General features: G+C 40.6%; 2 protein-coding genes across 2 annotated transcripts; both read left to right on the forward strand.

Annotated features, from left to right (window-relative positions):
* The first annotated feature begins 3,136 nt into the window (after positions 1-3,136).
* On the forward strand, positions 3,137-4,824 carry LOC125378078 (adhesion G protein-coupled receptor E1-like). The gene has a single exon (XM_048392911.1). The coding sequence runs from the start codon at positions 3,243-3,245 to the stop codon at positions 4,461-4,463; it is 1,221 nt and encodes a 406-aa protein (XP_048248868.1). The 5' UTR covers positions 3,137-3,242; the 3' UTR covers positions 4,464-4,824.
* A 6,134-nt stretch (positions 4,825-10,958) lies between these two features.
* On the forward strand, positions 10,959-17,223 carry LOC124132752. Its single transcript, XM_046496855.2, has 3 exons — positions 10,959-11,007; positions 12,108-13,107; positions 14,877-17,223. The coding sequence occupies exons 2-3, from the start codon at positions 12,124-12,126 to the stop codon at positions 16,488-16,490; spliced, it is 2,598 nt and encodes an 865-aa protein (XP_046352811.2). The 5' UTR covers positions 10,959-11,007; positions 12,108-12,123; the 3' UTR covers positions 16,491-17,223.
* The last annotated feature ends 2,360 nt before the right edge of the window (positions 17,224-19,583 follow it).

Raw genomic sequence — 19,583 nt, forward strand, 5'->3', positions numbered from 1 at the left:
ATGGTGGTCACACCAGGTATTGGCTGACATTTTGGGTATTGACCCGAAACTGTGTAAGCCCTTAACATTTGAAAAAAACAATTATGTCATCTGCCTTTTAATCCATTAAACTGTCTTCAGTCAAATTTTAGTCAATCTAGCCCTATTAGTATTTCTTGTCTTTACTGTTGAAAATAAATAACATGTTTTCTGCATACTCAACTTGCGTTTCTTTACCGTGTGAGTATGTATTGTGACATCATTAAGGTTCAACACATGGCATATTCATAAACGAACGGTTTTGAATTATACAACAGGTACGTTCGCGTCCACAAAAATACCGATTGCTTAATGGACAATTGATTAGCAGGATACGTTAATTGTTCATGGATTACTAGTACTAGTAAATCCAACTTCTTTCAGTGGCATTTAGAAGTTGGTGTGATGAAGTAAGACGAGTTCTATGGATGAACAACTTCTTTATTACAATTAGTGCGACGTTTCGGTGTAGATCCCAACACCTTTATCAAGCAAGTGATGGATAGTGCTAAACAACATAGATATATATATACTTATTAACATCAAAGTTTATACAGTCAATGATTGATGGACACAGAGAGCTGATTAAGATAACTGGAAGCCAGTGGATGACTAGTGAACACAGAGTCAACAAGCAGACTGATAGAGATGATGGAAGCCAGTGGATTAATTGGATGGACATAGGGATTTAGCAATTAGGTGATGGTAAGCAGGTGGGATGTAATAGCCTTGGTCTCTGTTCATTGCTGGCTGGATCCTTTTGATGTAGATGGCTTCTAGGAGTTTCCTGATTTTGTAGTCTGATTGATTGTTGGCCAGCATTGATACAGTATTCCAGAGAGGCAGGACAATCCAGAACATCCTCAGGGTCAAAGGCAAGCCCCCTACATCAAAGAAAGAAGACCAAGCTGGTGCCGTATATCACATAAAATGTGACTGTGGCGACTCCTATGTAGGAGAAACCTCCAGGCCACTACCCATTAGAATAAAAGAACAAAAGACCTCAGTACAAAAAAATGACTCAAAATCAGCCATCTCCGACCAAACCCAAACCCACCCCGACCACAACATCCGGTGGAACAGCATCAAGACCCTGGCCAACAATCAATCAGACTACAAAATCAGGAAACTCCTAGAAGCCATCTAAACTGACGTCCAAAAGAAACTTTACCAACTGAAAATATAAATTTCAGACAAAGCATAATTTTTTTTCGATGAAGTCTATCTCAAACACATAACTTAAATACAACAATAGTGTATGCAGAAAATGTTAATCGTCTGTTACATGTTTGCGATATAACACGCGAAGAAGTGAAAAACACGTGCACCACGGACAACTGCAAATGCACGTGCGGGTAAGGGTATAAAACGATTGCAACGGCAAGTCAGACATCCACAGTGATAAAAAAAACACCAAAGAAATGCCAGAACATACAGTCGAACAACGTGAACGAGCCTTGGGTATGGTACAGATGGGATCCACCCACGCCCATATTGCACGAACCTTCGGATGCTCCCGTGTTGCCGTTACCAACTTGATGCAACGTTACAGACAGACAGGGCGGACCGCTGACAGGCCAAGAACAGGCAGACCCAGGGTGACCACGCCCCATGATAACCGGTACTTTGCACCTCCGAAATCGCTTCCTGACAGTGACGTCATCGGCGACAAATGTCACAGGGTTAGTCGACAGACATAGGCCAGGAGACTCTGGGGTCATGGAATCAGGGCTTTTAGACCATACAGAGAAGAGCTATTGACAGCGCAACATCGTCGTCTGCGATTGAGATGGGCCCGGACTGTACGACGTTGGCACAACGTGACTGGCAGAGGGTTGTCTTCACTGACGAAAGTCGATTCTGTATGTTTAGGGCTGATGGAAGACAACGTGTTTACCGCCGAAGGGGTGAACGAACGGCGGCGTGTTGCGTGCAGGAGGTCGTACCATATGGTGGAGGGAGTGTCATGGTGTGGGGAGGGATCTGTGGGCAGGAGAGGACACCGCTGGTCATCGTTGACGGAAACTTGACAGCTCAGCGTTAAATGGATAACATTCTTCGTCCAGTTGTCCTACCATTTATCCAACAGCAGCCACGTGGTGTCATTTATCAGCATGACAACGCTAGAGCCAATTCAGCCAGAATTGTCACTAACTTCCTCGCAGCCAACAACGTCAACGTCCTGCCGTGGCCTGCACGCTCACCCGACATGGGCCCCATAGAACACCTCTGGGACTTGATGGATCGTCGCACTAATTGTAATAAAGAAGTTGTTCATCCATAGAACTCGTCTTACTTTAGTAAATCCAAGTAATGACTCTCGGCTGGTGGTCAAATGAAATGGTTGCAGAAGCCAGTGTATGAAAATACGATGTCTGAAAACACCTTACCGGCCATTTAAATTTGGGTTCCCTTAAATATGTTTTTATACAAATTTCAAATATTCTACAACTTTAAAGAACGATATATGAAAATGGGCAGTTGTAGGTATGTTTTGGTGCAACTGATTATTGAAACATTTCCTTATTATAATGAACGTGTGTTATGGAAAGGGCCCTTTCGAGCTGCACAAGATCTCACCGTTATTAGCTACTTCCCACAAATTACACATTGGTGAATATCAGAGGGTAAACTGTTGGTACCAGTTATAAATCTAAATTTGTAAAAGAAGTCAATACATTTCACTTAAACTAATACTTACTATACATCTATTTTAGCATGTTTTGTTCTCATAAACGGTTTTTCAAAGTTTGGAAGGAACAAAAATAATTTCGTCAATAAACGTCATTAACAGCATCTATCTATCTCCTGAAATTAAATCTTATATTTTTTTTCAGAACGAGTGCCGTGCCATGTACTGTCGCTCGGGGTACCGTCTGAAGGGTGAAACATGTCAATTAACAGCTGTCGGACTCTCCAGAGTTGAGTACACAATTGCGGTCCTCTTTCGACCAACGGAAAACAACACATCCGACCCCAGGCTGAAAGACTGGAATTTCACAGAGCTTTTGGTTGTCCGTAACATACCATCAGTTGCCGAGAAGTACAATATGGCCTATTACATGTTTTCTGTTGAAAAGCCTGTGTACACTAACATTGCCAATAGTTCCAGATTTGTCCATGTGCCATCCTTTGGACTGACATTGACGTTCAGGACAAACCAAACCTGTTGTCGGGATACATTTGAAGAAACTATAGTGGCGTTATTGGAGGATAATTGGTCGATGGAGTATAATGGTTCGGAGTTTCAGTTTACGCCGTCTAAGGATAATTTTTATACTTATTCAAAGAGACAGTTATACAAGATGCATCCTCCCTACACCAATCCACAGAAAGCCGAGATGTTTGACATCCTTCCGTTGGAGTATGTTGAAACGCCCGAAGATTATGTTTACTATCCCTCTGTTTTGCCACATTGTTCGTATGTGAACCTCTCTGTGAATGAATTTAACTGGAACACTGATGCGTCTATCACTCTTCAGTATGTGGGTATAACAATACAGTTCGATAAATTCATTAAAATGGACGAACAAAATATAATTATATGCGTGGACACGATGAAAGAGTTGTATTCAAACTACCAAGATCCAGTCAAACTGGCTGAACATATTTTATCACTAGTCTTCTCCATTCTGTCCTTAATCTGTTTGGCCTTGACCTTCATCACCTACTGCACATTCCCTTCCCTTCTCACTCTGCCCACGAAGAATACGATGTGTCTGGTCGGGTTTCTATTCTTGGCTCAGTTGCTGCTTCTGTTAAAGGATGTTGCCATCCGGAATGAAACTGCTTGCAAAATAATTGGAGTTTTCATACATTACTTGTGGCTCACAGTTATATTGTGGATGAACGTCTGTTCCTATCACATGTTCCACGTCTTCGTAGTCGATTCTGCAAAACCGATCGGTACCCAAAGTCATCGTAGTCGTCTTCTGAAATACTCCCTCTATGCCAATGGATTGTCTCTGATCATTGTTCTCATTACCATATTTTCAAATCTCGGCGTTTCGTCGGGAAGCCATATCGGCTATGGTGTAACCACGTGCTACCTGAATACGTCACTTCTTGTTGGTGTTGCTCTTGTGGCTCCTCTAGGCGTCGTACTCATCTTGAACATCATTTTCTTCAGCGTCAGTGTGTGGACGATGGCCAAGATCAACAAAATGAGCGCAAGTATTGGGGCTGAGAAGAGTCAGGTACACATTTACATTAAATTATCCACACTGACAGGGATCTTTTGGATCCTGGCAATCCTCGGTGATGTTCTCCAGCAGCAAGTCCTCATCTTCATCTCCATCGTCCTGAACGCCAGTCAAGGGACCTTCATCTTCATCTCCTATGTTGCAAATAAAAGGGTTCTTCAACTTTGGAGAGACAAAATTAACAAATACATACCAACTGCCGACAGTCAATCTCCTGATCAAACCAGGAGTACTCATTTTTGAACAACAAGGCGAAATGTTCTTTATTGCAACTGATTGAGAATGTATGTATATATTACATTGTAGTGATGTGGTATTTCAAACTTTCTGGAATGAAGGAAAACCTGAAGAAGCATCCGAATAGAGATTAAATTAATTCAAGAGGACATGTTGAAACATGGTGTTACAATCCAAACTTGGCTAATGACATGAACAGAACCTTCTGAAACACGGGTATAGGAATTGAGTTCATAAAATACGTGGTTCGTTATACCCGATCTCGTATCGTGACATTGACATTCGTAGTGCATATCCTTGCGTCATCAGTTTTCGCTCGGATAAGACACATGTGCTCATAAAATACAAACGCATATTAGAACAGTTATAATATGGTACGTACCTGTTAATATGGTCAATGTTTTTATTCAAATGTTTAATGAGAAAGTACATGAAGCGAAAGTCCGTATCGATCGCTTCCGAAGTTCCGAGTGGGGACATGACACTTTGGAATGACGTCATATGTTTTCGCTCGCCTTATTGGATTGCTATTTACGTCCACTGAGCCTCACACAAGCTTGTCATATGTACAGTGAGGGAATCCCTATCACAAAACGACATCAATCAAGTTAATTCCGGGTGAAAAAAGTGTCCAAATTTAAATAATTGGATGCATTACACAGTCACAAAATATTTACACAATTACAATGCACATCACTCCTCTGGCTCATCGTGACAGGGACACCAAAACTATGCATTTCGTCTCACACATCTGACAGTCGTGCAATAGATCAGATGCGTCCAATGTGAACATTCGGGTGGTGCATTGTGCCCATTTAGAAAATATGAGCGATGTACATTGTCGTACTTCTTCTGGTTGCCATTTTTTGCAGTTGCAGCAAAGTGCACTCACATCATTATATGATTCTTCTGTATCTATCAAGTCTGCATCAAGGACTGCCGTGCTAATGACACCAGAAGTTCCCGGAGTCGGTAGAGTGGGCGGGATATTCCTTCGAACAGTAGAAGTCGTAAACTTTCTGGACTTGTATGTACAGGTCACTGGTGTTGATTTAATATTTTGGCTTTCTCTCAATGTGCCACTATCTTGGCCAAGATATTGTCCTCCGTTATAGCTTTTCCTTCAACAACCGAACTCAGGACCTTTCTTTTTTGTGGGCTTAGGATCTGTTGTCAGAACGTGTTCAGCGTTTCTGAAGACACTGGTACACCTGGTGGTACTGACGTCGACGTTGTCACCTTAGGAAATCGTCGTTGTGGAAGGTGTACATGTAGTAGACGTCTCAACACTTGTCCTGAAAACAGTTGATGGAAGAATTGTGCTCTGTTTATCTACATCCCTGTTTAACGGGTATATGCCTGCAGACTGCAGATTCACTGGTGAGAGGGCAGCACAGTAAGCTGTAATGCGACTTCGTTTATTGAATATCTGTCAATCCCAGACCTTACATGTTCCCTGATGAATTTGTGTCTGAGGCCGATGTAAATTCTCTCGAAAGGCCAAGCAGCCAACGTCCATAGGTTGGACTAGATGCGGTGTATGCGCTGGCAAGATGAAGAGAATTATGTGCTTTTCGCATGCCCACTCGATAAGTGACAGATACTAGTATACATGTGATTTATGGCCATCAGAAAGAACCAGGAATGGATAATCTGCTGTAGCCTCAACACAGTACTTGCTGAAGAGATTCTCAGGATATTTCTGAAAGATCTCCGTGTTGGACCAACCTGTTTCACTGACGGTGCCTGAAGAACCGGGAGTACATCCTGTCAAAAGTTCATCCCTCATTCGCTGGCCCTCAAACACGAAGCAGGGGGGTACCGTCATTCAAAGTGTGCTTCCGAATCCTAATACAGTCGTTGTGTTGGACCTAGGTATTGTGACAGCAACCATGGCGTCGGAAACTACACGGGGAGTAGTGTGGCTCTGCACTATCCTTTTTTGTGTCAATGTTATAAATCGACTGAGGTCTGCCTCTTAGGTTGTACCAGGATCTGCTCCAATTCGTCGAAATAGGCGTTGACAGTCCTTTCCGATGTGGCCTTTGCTCTCATGATCTCCAAAGAGCGGGGCTTCTGCTCTCAATGCTCTGGCCATCTCTTAAGAAAACTGTAAAACCACAGAAGTGAAAAAGGGTTGTCATCTTTTGGTTTCTTGCCTAAACAGACGGCAAGATCGGTGGCTAAAGCTGTAACTTCTGCCAGAGAGTTGCCATACTCAAAAGCAGATATCATCTCTACATCTCTTGGTATAATAACGCATTGGGTCCCGATCTCACACATTCAACAGACACTGTTCCACAAAGTCGATCGCGAAGAGACGAATAGGGCACCGAAAACTGTCGTCCTGCACTTTTGAGTCATTCCCCGCCTTCCCTTGACGGCCTGGTAAGCTTTGTCCATGCTTTCTGGTAGCTATTGCCGATAATTGCCCTTCCCTGATCTGATGGAGCCCTAAAAACTAAAACTAAAACTAAAACTATCATGACATTAACGTAAAACATGAATATATCCACAGAAAGTACGCATGATATAAGAGATGGTCCCACTGCCTTTCCATACATTTTATCACGTGATGGTTATGTGATTTCCTGATAGCCGATATCAGCACCAATCAGATCTATAACTTTGACAGGACTAAAACCTTTCTAATACAGGTTTTCGTAGTGGTGAGTTAGTGATCTCTGTTTCAAACCAATGTATTTCTCAATTGTGTTCAATAACTTACGTTTTGTAGCTTGATTCTGAGCATTTTGTCACTGGGGCGGTAGCAGGACAGTGCTCGTTGACAAACAAGCTGCCGGTGAAGTCACATCTCGTAAAATATCAGAAAAAACGCGATTCAAAAGGGCCGAGCGGAAACATATGTCGAGCGAAAACACGTGACGGTACTGCATACACCGACAAGCACATATGTTGTTTTTTTAAATTTCAGAATTAATTTCGAAAGATTTTCACTCGCTCGAATATTTGTAATAAAACAATTTTTTTTGTCGTCGTGTGAACTATGTAGAAACTAAGGAGAAACCAAATACGTGTCAGCTGTTGGCTCATGGTCCATGGAGTGTAAATGGTTCACTGCAAAAGAGAAGTTTATCTCGGACCATGTAAGAGTAGCCAAGTGATTAGGGCGTTTTCTCGTCATCCTTTAAACTAGGTACGACTGCACTGTGCATTGTGTTGAGCCTATTCTTCGAATTCTCGCCTGGCCACATTCATATCGCATACACAAAGCTGCCCCCACCCCCTCCCAACACACTCACCCTCCCCGCGCTCAAATGCGACTACAGTATGTTCACAGAAATCCTACTATTTGTTTATTGTTGAAAAATCGTCAATTTTTATTACTGTATTAGTTTCACCGTCTAAATATTTTGCCGTGAACATGGTTCCTGGGTTATGTTATGCAATTACGTGTATGCTAATTAAACTTTCGTTGTGTTCATTGTAATTCCTGCATTCTAATTAGGTGAACTGGTCAAGTGTTACTGTTTTCATTTCCCAATGAATGTAAAGAATTAGGCCACGCCCACCGAAGCGGACTACGTTTATCACTACGGAATGTCTGGGAATCCCAATATTACAGCCGAGGGAATTCCATTTCTGCTAACGTGTATCGTCATGCACAGGGCATTTAACGAAACTCATGCATATTCATTGTCCAAACTATTCTTTGAGACCGAAGGCCGAGATGGAATACTACAGCAACCGTGGAGGCTCGCTCGCCTGTTTTTTTCCTACTCGACTGGGTTTAACAAATTTCATATCTTTCGGGTTTCATTTCTAACCCGCATTTTTCGAAGTGTGTCTTCCCTTACTCAGGGAACTAATGTTTCAATCTGGCGTTGACTAACCTTGTCATTTCAAACATCCGCCTTCTCCCGGACATATTTGTTCCGGTTCGTTACAGTCTGACTGTTGCAGTTCTTCTCGTGTCTTGCCTTGATTGACAGATCCTATGAACTTTGTTTTGATCCTACTCTCCGTTGATTGACCACTGACTTTCTTGGTTAAACTATTGTAGATAACACATGTCATCGTTGTCGAATTGTATTATAATCATGCAAACTTTCGTAAGAATCCGCTACGCGGATTCATACAGTTTGCACATCCGTGTTTCGTTTCATACCTTAATGAACCTAAAAAAATCCACAGTCAATCCTTAAATATATACTGAACAACAAAAGTTCTTGTGACATTGAATAAGATTTAATGCAAAGTTATGTTTTTTACCAAATCTGAAACAATTTCGGTTTGCAACAGATAAAAGACTCCTGTAAGTGTTTAAAAGGTTTAATTTGCCATACTGATTTCATAAAAAAAAACCATGAACATGCCAAAATGTCAATTTACAAATCAGTAGCGTGTGTGTCCACCTCTGGTTGCGATGCAAGCAACACATCTTCGTCTCATGGAATGGACCAGGCGTCGCACAAAGTCCTGTGGAATATGTGTTCATATCTGCTGGAGCATGTTTCGAAGTTCCTGGAGCGTCTGTGGAACACGTGGTTGACGTCGAATGCGCCGATCCATCTCATCCCACATGTGCTCGATTGGTGAGAGATCAGGGGAGCGAGCCGGCCAGGGGATGACATTCACGTTGTTTTGTTGAAGAGAATCCTGAACAAGTCGAGCAATATGAGACCGGGCGTTGTCATGTTGAAAGGTAATGCCTGGGCCTTGACGACGCAAAAACGGTAGAACAACAGGGCCGATGATCTCGTGGCGGTAGCGCTGTCAATTGAGATTTCCCTCTACCACTATCAAACGGGTCCTCTGTCTTGCTGTAATCCCACCCCATATCATAACGCTGCCGCCCCCGAACCGATCTTCTTCCATGACACAATGATTGACGTAACGTTCACCTCGACGTCGGTACACTCGAATCCTGTGACTGTGACTGAGATGAAAACGAAAATCTCGTCAGTGAATAGAACTTGTCCCCACTGCATGGCCGTCCAGCGTAGACGCTGTCTGCACCACTGCAAACGTGCTCGACGGTGGTTTCCTGTCAAAATGGCACGTCTGGCGGGTCTCCTGGCGACAATCCCTGCACATCTGAGGCGACGACGTACGGTTTGTGAAGATATTCGTCGAAGGCAAGGGATGCTTCTTGCAGTCACTGTTGCTGGCTGGAATCGATTTCGTATGTGTGTTGTTGGAATCCAGTTGTCTTGTCGATTATTGGTAACGCGTGGCCTGCCACTCCGAGGTTGGTCTCTGACTGTATTTGTCTGTTGCCAATGTTGCCATAAACACCAAATGATGTTTCTGTGGACGTATAATTGTCTTGCAACATCACGGTGACTCGATCCTGCTTCAAGCATACCAATAGCTCGCAGACGCCAATTTTCGGACAGGCGTGGCATTTCGTAATGTTGAATAATTGCGTAATTTTTTTGTTTTTCTGAGTGGTTGTTATCAGCACGATGCTAAGCAATGCATGTGGAATCCCGTTAACGCACATGTTTTATACCCATTCTTGGGTAGTGAAATGCATGGGGCTTGCATAAAAGTCAACTTGTGCATGGAATGCATCCTTTTCTGTAGCAGTTGCATTTTTGTGACTTGATTCCATACATGTACAACAATATTGAAAACCAAACTTTACTTGCTTGAAAAATACACTTAAATATTGGTGTCACGGGAACTTTTGTTGTTGAGTACATGTATATAATTAGATAATTAGTATCGTACCTTTATTATCTGTTATTGTACAGGATGTGACTTACATTCTTGTGCTTAGAATTGAATTTACCTCTGGATATTTGTAATAGGTTATGACTTGGCTTATGAAATATGCGCCTGGACTAAAATGCAAGGAAAGCTTCATTGTGAATTTCTTGACCATAATACATTGCATATTAAGATATCAACATTTAATTGTATTATGTTCTTGTAAATAAGCGATAATTCATCACCACGAACAGGCTCAAGGACAAGAGATAATTTTGATTCCTCAGTTATAACGTATCTAAAAAGATTTGGACTTTATCATGATATTTTCTCGTATATTCCAGAAGGAAAGTGATCTTAACTTCTTAAATTTGTCACTGTGTTTTAAGACAATAAAATATATAAAATTCGACTTGAGAGCTGTCTTTCGTCACCCAAGATCATACACTCATATCAGAATCAACTCCAAATTGATTTTACGTTATTAAAAATTATAAAGAGAGTTAAATATTTGACCGTATTTTATAGCCCTTACTGATTTTTTTATTTTAACAGACATAACCACCGTTACTGCCTTTGATTTTGAAAACAGCACAATCGTTTCAATCTGTATGTATGCGTGGATGGTTTTATACTATCAGTGTTCTATTAAATACGCCACGGCCCTCCTTATCCAACTAAAAAGGGGCATAAAAGAGATATATTTATCGTTAAAGTACTGAGTGGCAATGTAAATGACCTTGCGACTGACATTATCACTGAGTGTTGATGCGTTGTTGGCGTGATGAGGCAAGATATGAATAATTCAACTGTGTAACGGTCGAATTGGCAGGCTGCCGCAGGCGGGCAGAGGCGACAAGCGCAGCAGAATAAGGTAAAAATGATTACAGTTTTGTTAAATGTTTTTGTTCATTTGACACTTTCATAGAGTATAATATTGTCAAAGACATCCATCTCATTTTGTTATAAAGGCGCCTAAACTAGGTCAACTATATACGTTGAGCAACACGTGTAACAGAAACTCGTAGTCACCCATGCGAAACGAACTACGTTATAACCATATTCTATTTGCTCGGACTAGTACAAGTAATTTCAGTTAGAGAAATGTACATTTGCTAAATAAGCAACACGTTATACTGTATGTAATACCTACAGCCTTTCATAGGTTAGGAAAACCGTTATTTATTGTTAAAGATGATTATGAAAGAGGAAATATCAGTTCATAACATACCATCATTGGAATGTTCAATTATACTATGTCAATGTTTTCAATGCATCAGAATGAAAAATGATCACATGACTTCCAATTGGATGAGTCACGCGGCTATTGTATATAAACGTTTTGCTAAACTGTTGTAACATATTGATGGCTATGTGGAAAAGGTGCATGTTGGAAAGCAATGTTAAACATGTCCCACAATCAATTTATTTAATTATGAAGTAAAACTGAGTAGGAGGTGATTCCAGTTATGGTTCACAACCTTACTCCACTTTCCTTTTTGCTAAACCATTCGTATATCTGCTGTTGTTCTTTTGAAACCCTGGATTGCAATGACAATATCCATAAATGGAGTGAATGTGTGTATTTCAAACAGGAGATGTGTTTGATCCTTAACATGAGCATATTTGAAATATGAAACAAATAGAATGATAAAATTCGCGACAATGTAATAACAGAACACACTTTGCCAGTTGGAATTGCTGAAAGTATGAAAGAACCTATATTATGACTATATTATGAAAATCATATCTTTTAAAGTTCCAAATGAATAGTAGTAAAACCTTAATTTCCCTCAATTAAAATATAAGACATCGAGTCATTGATAATGCTGTGTTTCGTGCAATTATACACTGATAAACAGGAAAAGTATCACGTGTCATGTTCAGATTGTCAACACACACCGTTATTACGAATCCATAAACGATGGCTATTTTGATCTTTTCCTTGGCTTAATTAGATGTTTGTTGTTTTAGATCCCAGACAACAAGGATGAAGTTTCATTTCTACATCGCCTTGTGTAATTTTGTCTTTACAAACACCCAAATGACAAGCAATGACTCATCTGACGACGTGTTTGGGTTCTACCTCAACGACCTATTGACCTCTGTGAAAGATGTGTCCTTGAACGGAGTTCTTAATACGACTACAGGCATGCCCATACTCCACTGCAACGTATTCTGCAACGGTACAACAGTCACAAATGTCGTTGACCGTGGGTGCTCGTCAGCCAACCCAATCTGCAAAACATGTCACTGTGATGCTGACTGTAAAGAATATGGCGACTGTTGTCCAGACGAAAGGTTGAATGTGACGATGGAAAGGGAAAACAGGCATGTTTGTGTCAGTGGAACAAATAAAACATATTTCTTCACTGGTCCCCATACTGGATACTACATAATAACCACATGTCCGGAAGAGTTCAATCTCGAAATGCCGTCTGCTTCTCAAATATCAGCAGACGACCTCACTCCAGTGACATCGATCACAACAAATATCACCTACTTGAATGAAGTGATCGCCGAATGTCATGACGATAACAGTATCATCAGATGGGTAAAGGAAAATGTATGTCATAAGAAGAGAAACTCATCTCATTCAAACGGCAATGAAAGCTCAACAGATTGCATGGCTTCTATTCATCCTCCATCTGATATATTACCTAGACCGTGTGACACTGATTTCGCTGATCAACAGTACGTAGACTCGTGCAACAAGACAGGGTTATGGGATGGTTCTTTCTCTGACAAAGCCGAGGAACAATGTAGGCTTGGATTCTATTACCCAGTGGCTGGGGGAACGTACTTGTTCAAGAATATCTTCTGTTACATGTGCAATGGACTGTTACCATCTGTTTTTAAGTGCCTAAGAACATTACAGCGGGTGCAAAGTACAGGCTATTCTATAAGCACACTTGTTTGTACAAACTGTGATCGGCGAAAGTGTAAGGAAAATGAGTGGCATGACTGGATCAAGGTGAGTGGGTTGACCATATCCGTGTGCGTGTATGTGTGTGCGTGCGTGTGTGTGTGTGTCTGCGTGTTAGTGCGTGCGTGCGTGCGTGCGTGCGTGTGTGTGTGTGTGTGTGTGTGTGTGATATTATAGAAGGACACTTTTAATTAGAAAGAGGCCAAAAGCTTTAAAGGTTTTTAACGGACAGAGTTTTAAACAGAGTTTGTTATGTTCGCTCTGTGTTGATGTCCAGTTTGCTCTGAAACATCAGGGGGGCACGGGTGGGCCAGTCGTCTAAGGCGCCGAGATTCGCTGTGCAGAGTTGCGTCCCTTGGGCAAGCCAGAAACCTATGATTGTGGGTTCGAATCCCGGTTCGCCCCGATTATGTTTCTAGGTTTGTCAGCACCATACCCGTGCTCGTGGGTTTCACCGAAGTGGTCAACGTCTGAGACCTGCATCACTTCCGGCTTTCCTCCCACATTAAGCTGACACGCTGTGATATAACTGGAATACTGTTAAAAGCAGCGTTAAACCCAACTCACTCACTCACTCACTCACTCTGAAACATCATGGTATGGTAGAACTTCATAGTGGTAGTTACAGTTATGTATATATGTTTGAGTTCGTATATCCTTTCTGTTTGACAAGGAATACACCTGATCGATGATGATGATATTTATCTTTTAGAATTTAATTTATCTTGGTCAATTGTTTTTCCCCCATAAAATCCGAGGACCCCCATTCCCACCCCCAACCCAATATCAAATTGTCGGTCCTTTAATGTTGATTCTGCCTTCTCCTGGGCATCTATTTATAGTCACTAACAATTAATTTGTTATTTGTCGGGATAAAGTTCCACATACAAATGTACAGCTAAATTTAAGTTAAATCATATGAATTGTAAAAATAATTTCAAAATTTGAAGTAAAATGGTTGACGATGATCCTTTTCCCTTCCTAACATACGCTAGTTGTGGACTTCTGGCAGGATTTACAACATTAGCACAAGTTATATGAGCGAGACGCGCTTATGTTTCAAACATCAAGGGGTAGTGGTATGCCTAATCAAGCTTTGGACAATTCCGTGAACCATGATTAATTTTTAACAAGTGTTTGTACTGTTCTTCTCTGCTTTACAAATTAGCTTTAGTCAAAGACTTGCACATGTTCAAGTATTAAAAAGTATTAAATCAGTATTGCTGACACATTTTAACTTAACGTATACATTTAGTGTTGATAAACATGTGAAGGTTGAAGTCTACTGCTCATTCATTCCGATTTTATAAACCTTCTAATTCTGTTGGCCCCCATCAACCTCGGTTCTTTGTTGAAATTATGCATCACGACCATTCTGCTATGTGGTTGTCCAAAGGCGACCTGTTAAATGCTATTCAACATAGTTGTTTGTGAATCGTGACCATCGCATTGATAATGTTCTATTTACGCAAAGTACTTTGTATTGACAGCGGCATTATTTCTTTATAGAATTTCTTCACTAGTATATGCGAGTAATGGCATTTGTCTGGTAGAATGAAAATGTTACAGAAGCCATTCCTTTGATAATCGGCAACAATTGAATTCATTTGTAATCGGGTTCGAGTCACCAGCAAAGTTTGAATAAGAATAATGGTATTATTCACTTTAGGGACTGAAATTGTGTGGTATAGGTTAATATACGCTATTTACAAATATGTTTCAGACTTTTCCAACCTTATGTCGATAAAGATTAAATGATGAAGAAATCACTTCTTCTCTAAAGTTCTTGACGTTGTGTTTTATCTTGACTTTTTCAGAACGAGTGCCGTGCCATGTACTGTCGCTCGGGGTACCGTCTAAAGGGTGAAACATGTCAATTAACAGTTGTCGGACTCTCCAGAGTTGAGTACACGATTGCGGTCCTCTTTCGGCCAACTGAAAATAACACATCGGATCCCAGACTTCAGGACTGGAATTTCATAGAACAATTGGTTGTCCATAACATACCATTAGTTGCAGAGGAGTACAATATGACCTATTATATGTTTTCTGTTTATAAACTTGTGTACATTGGCACTGCAAATAGTTCGAGACTTCTCAATGAGCCATCCTTTGGATTGACATTGATGTTCCGAACAAACCAAACCTGTTGTCGGGATACATTTGAAGAAACTATGATGGTGTTGTTGGGGAATATTTGGTCGATGGGGTTTAAAGGTTCGGAATTTCAGTTTACACTGTCTGAGGATAATTTTTATACTTATGGCGTATCAAAGAGGCAGTTATACAAGATGCATCCCCCGTACACCAATCCACAGAAAATTGAGACATATGACAGCCTCCCTTCGGAGTATGTTGAAACGCCTGAAGATTATGTTTATTTGCCCACGGTTTTGCCAAAATGTTCATATGTGTATCTCTCCGTGAATGAATTCAGTTGGAACACTGATGCATCTATTTCTCTTCAGTATGTGGATATAACAATACAGTTTGATAAATTCATTGAAATAGACGAAAAAAATATAATAATATGCGTGGACACGATGAAAGAGTTGTATTCAAACTACCAAGATCCAGTCAAACTGGCTGAACATATTTTAACTCTAGTCTTCTCCATTTTGTCTATGATCTGTTTGGCCTTGACCTTCATCACCTACTGCACATTCCCTTCCCTTCTCACCCTGCCCACGAAGAATACGATGTGTCTGGTCGGGTTTCTATTCTTGGCTCAGTTGCTGCTTCTGTTAAAGGATGTTGCCATCCGGAATGAAACTGCTTGCAAAACAATTGGAGTTTTCATACATTACTTGTGGCTTACAGTTATATTGTGGATGAACGTCTGTTCCTATCACATGTTCCACGTCTTCGTAGTCGATTCTGCAAAACCGATCGGTACCCAAAGTCATCGTAGTCGTCTTCTGAAATACTCCCTCTATGCCAATGGATTGTCTCTGATCATTGTTCTCATTACCATATTTTCAAATCTCGGCGTTTCTTCAGGAAGCCATATCGGCTATGGTGTAACCACGTGCTACCTGAATACGTCACTTCTTGTCGGTGTTGCTTTCGTGGCTCCTCTAGGTGTCGTTCTCCTCTTGAACATCATTTTCTTCAGCGTCAGTGTGTGGACGATGGCCAAGATCAATAAAATGAGCGCAAGTATTGGGGCTGAGAAGAGTCAGGTGCACATCTACATTAAATTATCCACACTGACAGGGATCTTTTGGATCCTGGCAGTCCTCGGTGATGTTCTCCAGCAGCAAGTCCTCATCTTCATCTCCATCGTCCTGAACGCCGGTCAAGGGATCTTCATCTTCATCTCCTATGTTGCGAATAAAAGAGTTCTTCAACTGTGGAGAGGCAAAATGAACAAATACATACCTACTGCCAACAGTCAATCTCCTAATCAAACGATGAACACCCAGTTGTGAATAACGAGGCGGAAAGTCCTTTATTGCCACACACGTTATTGTATACGGGTATATTACGTGTATTTCAAAATATCTGGGAAAAGTGAAACCTGGAGATATATCTGATTAAATATTAAAATAAGGGGTCGAAGAAACATGGTGGTACAATACGAAATTTGCTATCCACATGAAGAACAACTTGTTTAATCATCGCACAGAATTGAGTTCATAATATCCGAGGTTTGTTATACACTAGATGTTGTTTTATTTTCCAGAAATAAACTCACTCTGCAACAGTATTGTGTGTCACGTTTAGGTTATCTGTACATAGCTATTCATATCATCATTGAATAACACATGGTTACCGAATATATTAGTGTATTTGCTGTCATTGATATCAGTTCTTGTTCCCTTATTATGTTAAGGATATCACTAAGATAAGATCTTGTGCTTAGAAGCGACTTTACCTCTGTGTATTTGCGACATGTTATGACTTAGCTAATGAAATATGTGCCCAGGCTAATAGGCTAGGAGAGCATCACTGTGAATCACTTTACCATAATACATTGTATTTATTATTAAGATATTAACATTTGAGATTGTGATGTTCTTGTGAATGAGAGAAACTTTATCACCAAGATAATGGTCAAGTAATCATGTTGAAGCCTCAGTTATTACGCATCTAAAATATGAAACGGTATGGCTTTAACATGATATCTCCACGTAAAATATATCAGGAGGTAGTCGCACTTAACGTTTGAATTTGTCATTTTCCAGACAATAAAATATGTGACATTCAACATTGGAGCTTTCTTTCATCACCCGAGATCACACACACATACTTGAATTAAGATACAGATAATATGATATTTGACTTTATAGCATATCAGTGAAATCACACTTTAACTGTCTAAACAACAGTTACAGTTTTTCAATATAAAAAAACCCAGCACGATTGTTTCAATCTGTATGTATGTATGGATGTTCTATACCATATTTGGGGGCGGTGGGGTAGCCTAGTGATGAAAGCGTTCGGTCGTCACGCCGAAGACCTGGGTTCGATTCCCGACATGGGTACAATGTGTGAAGCCCATTTCTTGTGTCCCCCGCCGTAATATTGCTGAAACATTGCTAAAAGCGGCGTGAAATCACACTCACTCACTCACTCACTCACTCACTCACTCACTCACTCACTCACTCACTCACTCACTCACATTTGGTTTCATTAGTGTTAAAACCTCATAGCTGCCTAAGGGGGCACGGGTCTAAGGCGCCGCGATTCGCTGTGCAGAGTTGCGTCACTTGGACACGCCAGAAACCTATGATTGTGGGTTCGAATCCCGGTTCGCCCAAATTATGTTTCTAGGTTTGTCAGCACCATACCCGTGCTCGTGGGTTTCAACGAAGTGGTAAACGTCTGAGACCTGCATCACTTCGGCCTTTCCTCCCACATGAAGCTGACACGCCGTGATATAACTGGAATACTGTTAAAAGCGGCGTTAAACCCAACTCACTCATATAGCTGCCTAACCTTTTTGGAAATTGAAAGGGCATCACAGAGAGATATTAAGCATTCAAGTACTAAGTGGTAATGTAAATGATTGTGCGACTGACATTATCACTGAATGCTGATACGTTGTTGGCGTGATAGTGTTCAGATATGAATAATTCAACTACCTAACGTTCGAACTGGCAAGCTGCAAGTCGGGCAGAGCGCAGTAGAATAAGGTAAGAAAGCTAAGAGTTTTGTATATAGAAGTTTTGGTTCATTTGAATTAACTTTCATAGAGTATAACATTGTCAAAGACACCCCTCTTGTTGTATTTTATGTTATAATGATCAGCTTTGGGCGTCTACACGCGTTGAGCAATGACGACTAAAACACATGGCTGTTATTCCGATCGGTCGAATATATAGTTAAGAATGATAAAAGTTTGGTCTATCGATCAGAAGTGTATAGTCAATCATTTTCAGCGGATCAGCATCTGGATAATAAAAGTCTTAAAACAGAGCATTCCAATATTTTCAAGTAGGGGTTTAAGACAAAAAACGATAGTGTTTCGATGGCAGCACTGTTTTAAGTAATTAAGCTATTATATATACGTGCTTTGCTAAACTGTTGTAACATATTGATGACTATGTGGAAAAGTTGCATGTTGGAAGGTAATTTTAAAACATGTCCCACAATCAATTTATTTAATTATGAAGTAAAACTGAGAAGGGGCTGATTCCAGTTATGGTTCACAACCTTCTCCACATTGCGTTTCTTAAATAATTGATAAATCTCTTGTTCTTTGGAACCCTGGATGGTGAGTGAATGTGTGCATTTCATACAGGACATGCTTTTGATCCCGAACATAAGCATAATGAAATGTAAACTAAATAGAATTATAAAATTCGCTGCTCTGTAATACCATAACACACTTTGACACTTGCAATTGCAAAAAGTATTTTGAGAAATCAAACTCTCTACATTATGACTATTTTATGACAATCTGACCTTTCTAAGGTTAAATATAACGTAACAATCCTTTAGCTCAAATACATGCCATCGGATCATTGATAAAACAGTGTTTCGTTTGATTACATAATGGTCTACTGGAAAAGTGTCATGTGTCATGTCTTCTATCCAGAGTGGTACCAAACATCGTTATTAGGAACGTATAAATGATGGCTATTTTGATCTTGTCCTTGTCTGAATTGGTTGTTTTTTTAGATTCCATATTCATGAACAGGAAAAGTGTCACGTGTGACGTTCAGATTGGCGACACACACCGTTATTAAGAATCCATAAACGATGGCCATTTTAATCTTTTCCTTGGCTTAATTGGATGTTTGTTGTTTTAGATTCCAGACAACAAGGATGAAGTTTCATTTCTACATCACCTTGTGTAGTTTTGTCTTTACAAACACCCAAATGACAAGCTATGACTCATCTGACGACGTGTTTGGTTCCTACCTCAACGACCTATTGACCTCTGTGAAAGATGAGTCTTTGAACGGAGTTCTTAATACGACTACAGGCATGTCCATTCTCCACTGCAACGTATTCTGCAACGGTACAACAGTCACAAATGTCGTTGACCGCGCGTGCTTTTCCTTCCCAATCTGCAA

This window comes from Haliotis rufescens, unplaced genomic scaffold (assembly GCF_023055435.1).
Source record: "Haliotis rufescens isolate VD_foot unplaced genomic scaffold, xgHalRufe1.0.p SCAF_11, whole genome shotgun sequence".
NCBI classification, from domain to species: Eukaryota; Metazoa; Mollusca; class Gastropoda; order Lepetellida; family Haliotidae; genus Haliotis; species Haliotis rufescens.

Excerpts from the sequence above, each read along its gene's own strand:
- LOC124132752 (XM_046496855.2), top strand. The coding sequence starts at position 12,124 with ATGAAGTTTCATTTCTACATCGCCTTGTGTAATTTTGTCTTTACAAAC. Across the intron at positions 13,108-14,876 it reads AGTGGCATGACTGGATCAAG|AACGAGTGCCGTGCCATGTA; the intron begins GTGAGTGGGTTG and ends TGACTTTTTCAG.
- LOC125378078 (XM_048392911.1), top strand. The coding sequence starts at position 3,243 with ATGGAGTATAATGGTTCGGAGTTTCAGTTTACGCCGTCTAAGGATAAT.